General features: G+C 32.1%; 2 protein-coding genes across 2 annotated transcripts; both read left to right on the top strand.

Annotated features, from left to right (window-relative positions):
- Positions 1-1165: 1165 nt before the first annotated feature.
- On the top strand, positions 1166-4013 carry LOC128672046 (uncharacterized). Its single transcript, XM_053748938.1, has 5 exons — positions 1166-1301; positions 1643-1871; positions 2397-2548; positions 3041-3199; positions 3705-4013. The coding sequence occupies exons 1-5, from the start codon at positions 1244-1246 to the stop codon at positions 3878-3880; spliced, it is 774 nt and encodes a 257-aa protein (XP_053604913.1). The 5' UTR covers positions 1166-1243; the 3' UTR covers positions 3881-4013.
- Positions 4014-6363: 2350 nt separating this feature from the next.
- Positions 6364-11010, top strand: LOC128672101 (circadian clock-controlled protein daywake-like). The gene is made up of 6 exons (XM_053749008.1): positions 6364-6487; positions 6684-6789; positions 7041-7172; positions 8337-8467; positions 8696-8845; positions 10407-11010. Exons 1-6 carry the CDS (start codon positions 6427-6429, stop codon positions 10559-10561), a joined length of 735 nt encoding a protein of 244 aa, XP_053604983.1. The 5' UTR covers positions 6364-6426; the 3' UTR covers positions 10562-11010.
- The last annotated feature ends 1257 nt before the right edge of the window (positions 11011-12267 follow it).

The following is a 12267-nucleotide window of genomic DNA, read 5'->3' as shown; positions in this document are numbered from 1 at the left end:
CTAGAAAAGCATACATATCTCCGCCGATATTCATATATAAATTACCGGTAATTTAATTATTTTTCATGTCCGTGCCCGGTAAATAATTTTTAATTTTAAATAATTAATAATTTTAATTTTCTTTTTCTTGTCGATGTCATCCCTCCGGCCTCTTGGCAAATTTTAGTAACACATGACACAACTTATCTGAGCAACGAAACTGACCGGACGGACTCAACGATTCGGCTTCCATACAAAAAAAACTACAAGGACAATTTTTATGAATCTGTTGCTTGTTTTATATTATGACTTTGAGTAATATTGATACTTAACAAATTTTATTAAACGATTTATAACATTGGAAAAGAAAAAATAAATAATAATAATTTAACTTTTTTCTCATCAAATGTTGACCATAATATAATTTTCTACTAATACATAGACGATTATGTTCGGATAGGGAGAAAATATATTTTAATTGCGCAATTTTGTACTTTCGTGCAACTATAACAAACACTACTGTGACGTAACAGTTTGGCCTGACCTTTTGGCTATAATTATAACCAATTGGCCATCATTCAATTTATGTACTTTAATTTTTGTAATAAAAAAGTGGTCAAGTGCGAGTCGGATTCGCCCACGAAGGGTTCCTATTCAGTTTGTTTCAGTTCTAAGTATGGGGACCCCCAAAATTTATGTTTTTTTTTTCTATTTTTGTATAAAATCTTAATGCGGTTCACAAAATACATCTACTTACAAAGCTTCAACAGTAGTTCTTATAGTTTCGGAAAAAAGTGGCTGTGACATACGGACGGACAAACAGACAGACATCATGACGAATCTATAAGGGTTCCGTTTTTGCCATTTGGCTACGGAACACTAAAAAGGTATGTTAACATCAACATACATTTTCGGCAAAGCATCCATTTAAACAATGCCATTAAAGAAGGTAGAGGGGTCGTTTGATCATTATCCAGGAGAATGAATAGTGAGAATTAAATGATAAGACGAGAATCATTTTCATTCCAGAATTACAAATTCTTAGGTATGGTTGAGATGAAGATGCACAAAAAATACTTATAACACGTTTGATGTTTTTATCTCGTCATGGTACGAAGGATATATTTATACTATCAAACCAGTTTTGGTTTTTTTTCATTCAATTTTTAACAAGGTACCGGACTTATTATATAAATCCGAAACCATGAACTAGACTGGATATTTCGTATAAGTTACTGGTAGGTGAGACTTCATAAAAATCAATATGATTACAAAAACTATATTTCTGTTGAGTTTAGTTTGTTTCAGTAAATGTGCCTTCAGTAAGTACTCTTTATTTTAAATGCCATTTGGTTTAATTATTTGTTTTGACAAAAACTACTTACTCAGATATAGTAACATATTTCTTAACATCTCTGAATTTTAGAAAACTATAATTCTTAAGGATTAGGGAAGATCATTTGTTGTTGAAGTATCTATATATGTGACGTATCGAGCTAACTCGTAAATGATTTTAGACAGATTTATCAAGCAATTAATCTATCAGTTTACAATATGTCATTCTGTATGGATTTTTTTTTATTAAAAAAATAAAAAAATATAGTTAACGCTTTCACTATGTTATGTTACAAGAGAGAATAATATAAATCATATATTTTTTCAGTTGACACTTTAAAAAAATGTCATATCCAAAACGATGACGCTTGCTGTAAGATCAACTTATTGAAAATATTGAAGGTTTTAAGCAAGACTGGTCTCCCCGAATATGACATTCCACCTCTAGACCCTCTCCACCTCACGAATGTGTCGATTTCTATCTTGAACGTGTTGGATCTCACTTTTATCGACGGTATCGTAAAAGGATTTAAAAATTGCATTGTGAATGAGCACGAGTAAGTTTTAAGTTATTTTATATAGATGCTGTTGTTTAGTTCTGAAAAGAAAACTAATTCAAGTTAGAACTAGTTTTTTATGGATAACTTATTTTCAAAAGAAGAATTAAATAGTATTCATTTTAAAATGTTACCTATTAGTGATTTTTTAAAAGATAGGTACAATTTATGTATTGTATGTGCCTAGTTTCATGCAAAATACTTAGTTTTAATCTTAACAACCATCTACAAACAAGGTAGGCAATCGTTGCATAATAAACATAAGAATAATATTTAAAAACAAGCCTAAAGGCTTGAATAAAAAACTGATTCGTAGTTTATTTATCGGCATTGAAAATATTCATGAAATGTATAAGAATGACATGTTTTTTAACAAAATTAAAATACAACATTTCTATTATTTAGTCAACGATTGTAATTACAAACGCCTTGATGATAACTCGGAATTGCTTTGAAATAACTTAGAGTAAAATGTGCGCTTCGACCAACTAAAGGGTTCGAGGAATACCAAATGCATGTTTACAGAATAAATTTTGAGACAAAACGCGGCCATTTGGACCTCAATTGTGACGTCACAGCCAAAGGCCGGTACAAAGCGTCGTCATCAGGGGATATTGTGATGAGTTTGTTTGGAGAAGAATCTATTCACGGCGATGGCAATGGGAAGGTGAAAATAGGTAAAAACATCAACACTATTTTATTATTATAACTTTATCGGCAGAAAACCATTTATTTTCTATAAAAAAAAATCTTTATTTATCATCATCGGCAGCCCTTTACCACTATTCCCACTGTTGGGTATAGGCCTCTCATAATATTCATTAAATGTAATGTATATATATGTAAGTCTATTCTATTACTTTTTTGCGTTTTATCCTTATGGTTAGCTTGGAGAGAATGCTTTTAGCATTAGTTCGCCATTTGTTACGTATGTTTTTACTTGCAACTAGTAGGAAATAGTTAATGTTATGATGAAAGTTAATTATACATACATAATACATTTAGTAATATTGGTTTACAAGATGTAATTTTATGGAGGTTGCTTCGGCTGATTGGAAGGCTAAATAATAGGATTCTTTGGCAGTCACAATCCATCAAAGACCACGATCATACAAGCTATGATACTACTGAATGATACTAGTGAATTCTATTAATACATTTTGTTTCAGAAAAATTACATATCTCATTTGATTTCCCCTTTACACTGGAAAATCGAAATGGCGAAATTTACATGATAGACAAATCGGACAAACTAAATTATAAATATGAAATCCTGGGGAACATGCAGTTTGCAGCAGATGGCCTATACTTAGGGAATGTTGAGTCAAGTAAGTAGCACAATATTATGCTATGGATGCTTAAAATACATGCATATATTAGACAGGATATTGTTCCACGTGAATAATGCTATAATGCTACGGTTATGTTTATTAAATTTTAATGTAAAATAGAAACTATCCCATAAATATAAACAAAGCAAAGTATGTAAAAAGAAAAGCAATTTAAAAGAAATTGTAGATTTACTTGCTCTTACTTCCTCTTATTTTATTTTTAATATTTTATCATCTTCTGTTTCCTAAATTTCATTGGGAACTAATTTGCATATTATATAAATATAATATATCTTCCCAACTTATACAAAATACCAATGCAAAATTTTAATATTGCAATTCTTTTATTAAAACTATGAATTAGCAAAGAAGAAAAAAGAGTACTATTTTCGAAATTCTCATTTTTTGAGACCAAACTAAATAATTCATTTTTGGTCACGAGTCGATCGTGCTTTCAATCTACGTAAAGGCATTTTAAAGAGATTAATTATAATTTTTTCAGGCAAAATTATCACAGATTTCTTGAACCAGAATTGGGAGCCATTGTTCGATACCTTCGGCAGCGACATCATGGATAGAGCTGTGGAGATCGTGCATCAGTTTATGATGAATTTCTATAAAAACGTGCCTACAAGATATTTCATTGTGGAAGATTTGACGCCATTTGTGGGCAATTAGTGTGTTAAAAATTGTAGTTTGTCCTAACATTGTGGGAATTTATTTTTAAGTTAGATTAAGCTCGTATTTTAGAAATTTTCAAATAAAGTATCTATAACTTTAAATATTTATAAATAAATATTGATAAAACTTTTTTTAATGTTTATTTATGTCAGTTGGTGAACGACGAGAGCTCTATCGGTGCCGCATTGACAAGAGAACAGCCTAACCTTAAACGATGTATGAATCTAAGATTACATGTTACTATAGGCATCGTGAGTCATACAGAAGCAATATTTGCTGTGCAATTTACAATTATCACTTGGAGTTTCATAGGAAATAATCATTTCCGTCTACCTACATAGGAACTGTGATAATTTCAGCTCATACTTGAGCGTAATGTCCTATTAGAGCGAGAAGGATTTGCTTTAAATTTGAACTGCTTGTAGGTAGATTATAAAACTTTACATATTATATTTTGAGTTAACCGTATATTATTTTAGAAAATAAAACGTGCTGTTATATTTTAAAAAAATATTTACAAATTAGCATTACATTATCTAATTAGGTTCATAACAAAGTGTGTTATGCGTTTTCCTTTAGTGGAATGGGAGCAGCGAAATCAATTTGTATAACATAATAAAAATTACACAAGTCAATAAAAATATATAAACCTACATTTCTGCTGTTAACATATTTAATTAGTATTTGTATTATATTTTCAACGGTGTCTTTTTTATTGGATAGTGGAATGGTCGCAGTGAAATCAATTTCTTCAACAATAAAAACAATTCTAACAAAATTCTATTATTTTTGTTATTTTACGTAAGCCCGTTAACTATGTATGTACAGTCCCCAACTGTACATTTAAATTTATATTTAAAAAATGGTAAGCCCTTTTGGCATAATAGTGACCAACACTGTTTGAATGAGTTTCTTTCGGCATTTCTTCTCAGCAGTGGTCGTTCCGAAATTCTAGTAGTTTGTAGCTTTGGTAAACATCATTTAATTTAGAATATGATGTGAAAAAGTGCCTGTGATGGCCTAATTTCTGAATAAATGATTTGATTTTGATTTTGGTTTATTTACGGGGGTAAATGTACAGTACATCCTAATTTAAACGACAACCTTCGCAAAGGAAATAATATTCCTTTGCGTTGTTTTAGCAACCTACAACTACTCTGTAAATGGTGTAATAGACTTTATCTATCTACGTACACACACTTGGTATAAATAAATTTGTACCAGTAATAGGATACCAGGGTAGTACCTGGGTGTGATGACCTAGGCTTTCAAAACAAAAAACAAAACACATGCGAAATCACAAACTATAAACAAAACACAAAAATATAGAAGTGAAATCTATTTAAAAAGTTATATCTCCCACTGAGTCGTACACAAACGCACTTTCACATGATAAATTGCATATTCTCCGTGACGCATTCCAGCGCGCCGTTGACAAGTGGACACTTAGCTTTATGCTGAGCGAATTTTTTTCAGAATGACTAATTGCCTGAACTTAAGCGAACAGTGAAAAATGATGGCTCTTGTCTTGCAGCTTATTTTTAATTAAAATTGTCGCATTGTCACCGTGCTCTTGTCGACTGTCGACGCATGCTCACTTTGCTCACATCATGTAGTTTATTCATTAGGCCTATTACCTTGCTTTAATAAAATATAATATTATTACATGTATTATAATACAAGTTCCTTATTTACAACAATTTATGTTGAGCTCTGGGCTCCACTCTAGGACATTAACCGATAGGGAAACCTTTAAGGGTGGTTTGCATTACAAATTTTTGACGTTAATTTTAACCTGCATCGCTAACGTGGATGTCACGTGAAAATGAAAAAAAAATGAAGACCACGCAATGGAGGGAAAATACTGCTTAAAGTTAATGTCGAAATTGATGGGAGCAACATACCCTAATTGTGCAACTAAAGATACATACCAATACATAAATAAACCTAATAACAAACAAACATAATCACAAATATATTTTAACATTTTCTAACCATCTACCTAACTAAGCATTCATAATCACAATATATTTTAGATCGTATATTCCTAAACAAAAGCCCAGTATTTTTATTACCTGCATACGTAAATAAATCTACACGTTTACGTCATAAAATCAACCAACCGTATAAAGTAATATTTCCATTACAATTTTACGTCATAAGATTTATTGTACAATCGAAACTCACCAGAACATTACAGAACCATAAATATAGAATAATAAGGTCGTAAATACTGTCTTTTATTTTTCTTTTTAAAACACAGCAAAAACATCACGCGACTCAATCCATACAATTTCATAAGAAACGTGTTTGAGATACATTGCGCTTTACTATTGCTCGAATGGTACTATGTCCTAGAAAATCCGCAATAGATATCAATTTCATAGAGTAACGCTCACGTGTTGACATTAACTCGTGGGAGTGACGGATCTGCCCTAATGAGGACTATGCAACATTCAATTTCATTGTCGGTTTATAAAACTGAATGAACTAATGAAAAATTACTCAGTATTCTGCCTTTTGTAGTCTTATTTGTTTAGAAAATGTGGAGATTCACTCTGCTTTGTTTATTTCTCTTTGACATAATTCACTCTGAAAAATTGCGTAAGTTTTCTTTAAGTTTTTATAAAAGCTGAATAACTTTACAAAGTATACAAAAATAATTATTAAATTAACTTTTTTATTATATTATTAATCTGTCTAATGTTAAATATTACGAATATACACCAGGTTTATATTTTGTTTTTTTTGAATTTTTTTGTTGAATTTCAATAGATTATTTATAGAATGTGATTTCTAGCTGAATACATAAAGTCGTGTTCCCGAAACGACCCAAACCTAAACGCGTGTGCGCTGTCTTCAGCCAAGGAGTCAATACGCCGATTCTCCCTCGGCGACCCAGACAGGTGTGTTTTTAAACTAGCTATCCTACTAATATTATAAATGCGAAGGTTTGTGAGAATGTATGTGTGTAATTATGTTTGTTACTCTTTCATGCAAAATCTACTGGTCATCATTGTCATGAAATTTGGTATACAGGTAAAATATAGTACTTTTTATCCCGATCGGGCGCTGCTAATCATTCACATATTACTAAAATATTAGTCTATAATTTTATGCACAACCCACTGTAACGATAAACAAATTACTTTGACAGAAACCTGCCACCACTAGATCCGCTCTACGTGCAAGAAATGACCGTGTTCATCCCAAGGAAGAATGGCCTCAAACTGGTATTCTCGGATAACTACTTCCATGGACTAGCGGATATGGACTTGTTAGATTTAAGGTAGATGCCAAATTCTGGTCTATTTGCTCAAATTGTCCTTCTTTGTAAACTCTTAAATAAACCATGGAAACCACAGTAACAATCTTATCATCATCAACATCTAATTTTAGAGAGAGGTTCTTATTGTCAGTGCAGTTCCTTCTATTGCTCTCTCTCTCTCGATTGACGACCTCGGTGGCGCAGTGGTAAAGTTCTTGCCACTGGACCGAGAGGTCCCGGGTTCGATCCCCGGTCGGGTCATAATGGAAAATGATCTTTTTCTGATTGGCCCGGGTCTTGGATGTTTATCTATATATGTATTTGTTATAAAATATATAGTATCGTTGAGTTAGTATCCCATAACACAAGTCTCGAACTTACTTTGGGGCTAGCTCAATCTGTGTGATTTGTCCTAATATATTTATTTATTTATTTATTTATTTTATTTATTGCTAATTGTTTAACTTCTTGACCAACCAACTTTTTCTTTTATTTATCTGTAACTCTGACTATGTCTTCCTTCATCAATCATATCGTGGGACGATTTTGTAGTTGTAGTTATTAGAACACACTAGCTGCTTCCCAGAGCTTCACTCCCGTAGGAATCTCACGAATGACACGCCAAAGCGGGCGGTCGTAGCATGATATTGCCGTTAATGTACGTCGTACGTAGATACCCAAGTTTATGGGCTTGTTACAATTAATGTTCTACAAACCTTAATGTTCTACTTATATTAATTCATTAATACACCTAATTATGTTAGGTTCTATAGCGTACGTATCAAATAACGACTTCTATTAATAAACCCTTCGTAAAGTAATAATGGAAAACAAACTTCTTTCAGGAAAAAGCTAATAGCAGTATAATTTAATTCCTTCAGAAATTCGCCAGATCACTCGGAGGTTTTTCAGTCCATTACTCCCTTTGTATTCATTGAATCATCGCCTGGGCCTAATTATGTTAACGCCCCCTTAAAGTTGAGGCCGTCATAATATTGGCAGTAATTAAATGGCCCCAACCTAATTGTCCATGAGCCATGACTCGCTCGTTAGCGTATAGTTTATTACAGATGACTAATAAAATTTAAATATGGAATTTTGCAAAAGCGCGAAAATGAACATGAAAATGTTTCTTTTGAATTTATAAATATTAGTCATGAACTTGAATTATTCAAATACTTCTAGGTTTGATCTGAAAAAGAAGATCATAGCAGCGGATGCGCTGGTGAACATGGACGTGAATAACAATTATGACTTGAGTGGAAGGATTATGATTCTACCAGTCAAGTCCAACGGGGGAGCTTCTATCAAACTAAGTAAGTAAATACTGTGCAACGCACCCTACATGTGTTATTTCCACCATTCTACAGAAAAGTATAGTATAGTAGGTATACTATGATTTTATATTGTCTCAAAATGTCTGGATGGAAAATGTTTCTTTGGAATATTTAAATATTAGTCTCGTTATATTTTGTGTAAGATTTTAATATAACTCTATATCTGTCATAAAAATTATCCATTGAAAAAATTCCTTGTTATTTCAGAAAATACGACAATTCACATTCGGTTTTGGTATGAACATGTGGAAGCTGAGGATGGTAAAATTCATTGGAAGATTTATAAACATGACATCAAATATGATGTGGAAAAAGCGGTATTCAGATTAGAGAATTTACTGAGCGAAATGGGAGTAGGTATGTTAAAAATACTTATTTAAATATTTTCAAAGTACATATGTGCAAGTACATACTTTTTTGCTATATTATATATTTTTCACTCAGTTTAGTGTAGTTCAGCTAATTTATGTAGATCGACAATAGCACAACTCTTGCATAAGAAGAATAAAATAAAACATTATAAATACCAAGCAACGAAATAAATACCACACGAAAAAAGTATATACCACACGTCGTTAATAAGCAAAAATAGGTGAAATTCAGGTAATATTTCTGCAGTCATCAGTACTCACACGAAAAATTTGCAAAAAAAATAGAAAGAAGAGCGTCACGGCCAGGAGCGTCGCGGAACGAGAGCCTGACGGCTGGACTCGTATTATTAATTAGGTACCTAAAATCGTTCTGAGAAAGTTTTTGATAAATGTGCGCTCCGGGGATGGTCATGGGAGCGATAACAATAAATTGAACAATTTATATGAAAAGCTTCCAGAACACGTCGATTTTCAGTTACGTTGTCACACTAGACAAAAATGTGAACAATTAATTTATGCTGCCCTGATAGTATTTAGTCACGAAATTATATTTTAAAGTTTGAAGCGGTGGTAGTTTAATGGTTAAGACGCCTGCCTGTGGATCTAAAGGTCCCAGGTTCGAATCTTAACCATGCCACGTGAGTTTGTATACCAATCTGACTCATGTATAGTAGTTGTGATCGACCGCCACTTGCTTCCGGTGAAGGAAAATATCGACATAATGACCACGATCCTCAGCCAAGAGGAATACAACTATGAAGAATAAGAAGAACAAAATTAATTGCAGTTTGTAGCTTTCAGCTTGGTTGGCAGCGAATTGCCGGAGATAGAGAATTTCGGAAGATCAAGACTAGAGGTCTTTGCCCATGAGTCACTCTTAAGGCACTCATGAGGCACTCTTAAACAACTTTAAAAAATATGTCCAAAAAAGGACACATTACAAACACAAATTAAATTAATTAGTGTCAACACATACATATATGATAAATGAAATCTCTGATCAGATTATATATTGAGCGATAATTAGCTACAAAAAATGCTTGATTGAACACCATTTTGCCCACCAATGCATCAAATTTTAGGTCGGTGAATGTAAACGTTATGTTCGTAGTTGTGGTCCAATCTGCGTAATAGACAGTATATTATGTCCGGACTAGTGATCGACCATCGACACCACAATTTGATTATATTGCTGCCAAATTTAATAGCATCATAATTTCAATGGATTAAGTTTTCAATTACGCCACAAACTGGCATATTAGCAATCAAGTATTGATTGTCCAGTGGCCTATGCAATGTTAAATTTAAATTTAAACATTTAAGCAATGACATTCATTAGTAATTTTACAAATATTATTTCTATAAGTTGTGATGTTAAGGGTAGGTATATCGAAATGGATGGTAAAATTATATGGATGGTGTCGTTTCCTGTAGGGATAGCAATACAACACTTAATAGAGTTTTTTTGGAAGAAGTAAGTGGAGGCAAACATTCTATATTAAAGATAAATGGTATATTTTACCTAACAAAACATTACTTTATTTCAGGGGATCAAATAAACATAATGATAAACGATTTATGGAGGGAAATAGTGGCTGATGTGGGTCCGTCTATTTGCAATTCATTGAGCGAAGCTGTGGTGAAGAATCTAGCAGTTCTGTTGGATCAAGTGCCCTATGATGACCTGATGCCAGATTCGTAAATGCCTTATGAAACAGACATTTGCAAATTTTGTTAGCAATTATTTTATTTTTATGCAGTTGGTTGATGTGAATGTGAAAATTACTTTTCGTGAATAACATAAACATGATTAAGGCAAATCTGAACGTTTTGTTTTTCGTTCTAATTTTGCATTTTCTGTAATTGAAATCTTTTGTCTTATAATCTAAACTAGCTGAGTCCTGAGGCTTCGAAGTGGGAACATCGGGACAAAAGTATCATATCTCACTCCGGAGTAATATAGCTTCCTACTGGTGAAAGAACTTTAGATATATGTGAAGTTGTTGCGAAAATCACCCCCTACACATAAACTTCCTCTTTATAATATTAGTGTAGATTAAAAATAATCATAAAAATCTTTACAATAATGTATTGCAACATTCGTAAAAATAGCAACATGTACGAAAAGGTCTTTATAAAAATTTAAAAATACGATGTCATTTTATTTTACATTCCCTAAAAGCTTATAATTAAAACCCTTCGGGTCAGAAATTGAATGCCCTGTACCTTTGTTTATTCACTAATTGCTGACTTACTAATATCAGATTACATTGAAAAGGTCCTATAATTTATTCTCTACTGGTTGTTGCTAACGTTTTACAGGCAAATGTAATTTTCCATGAAATATAACTCTCCCCAAGATTTAATCTACAAATTATAGATAAAACGTATTTTAACTTGATATAAATCCTTTTTTTTCACTCTAAAAGTCTCTATGGCTTTTGCCCAGCAATAGTGTTTAGCAATAGATAAAAATAAAATTGGGAAACACTATTAGAAATCTAGTACTTAACTTCTTCTTAGATAATATTATGTTCAATATTATTTTGTATATAGGTAAAATCATTTAGTAGGTATATATGCTATAATTACCACCTTTTTTCTTTCTTATACAATGTCTCGAACTAACTCGAGTCAGATGTAATCCAAGTCGCCCATTTTAGATATAAGTGCCTATCATACATGCCATACTATCGTAATATCAACCTCTCCAAATTGCATCTGTCTGTCCGTTTCAGACGTAAACGGGATCGTTTCATTATGTAATTAAATTTTAAGATCACTCAACAGGAAACCAACGAGTGGGCGCTTTAATTATTGCAATATTGAAAGCTACGTTATTCTGTGCATATTTAGTTATTGTTTTTATCTCTGCTACGTGAATAAAGATTTATCCGCGACTTCGTCAGCGTAAAATAGTTACTTTTTACAGCGTAATATTTTTTGTAATTAATGTGCCATACATGCCAGATTACTCATTTCTAGGACCAATATTTTTGTGTGATAGCCAATTACTTATCTATATAAGTATACTTATCTATGTAAATATATCTATATTAGTATGAATATCTATATCTTATCTCTATAAGTCTTATTTGGTCGTATTTACAATATGATTTTTATACAAACTTTCACCAGTGTAGCCTTTTGGGGGTAAGTTGTTGAAAAAAAGCAGCCTATGTATATTAATGTCATAAAAATCAGTACAAACTATTTAACCTTGAAAGTGGTACAAATAGACTTTTGCATTTATAATATTAGTATGGATATATCTCTCTGTTTCATGCGAGCGTTTTCCCATTATTTTGAGATTTTTTTATTCATAATTAAAACTCCTAGATAAGTAAGTTATAAGACCAAATGTGTTTATAGTGGGATAAATGTTTGAATCTTAAGCAATCAAACTGG

Source organism: Plodia interpunctella, chromosome 8 (assembly GCF_027563975.2).
Source record: "Plodia interpunctella isolate USDA-ARS_2022_Savannah chromosome 8, ilPloInte3.2, whole genome shotgun sequence".
In the NCBI taxonomy this organism is placed as follows: Eukaryota; Metazoa; Arthropoda; class Insecta; order Lepidoptera; family Pyralidae; genus Plodia; species Plodia interpunctella.
Note: the sequence above shows the minus strand (reverse complement) of the source record. Positions and strands in the feature narration are given on the sequence as shown.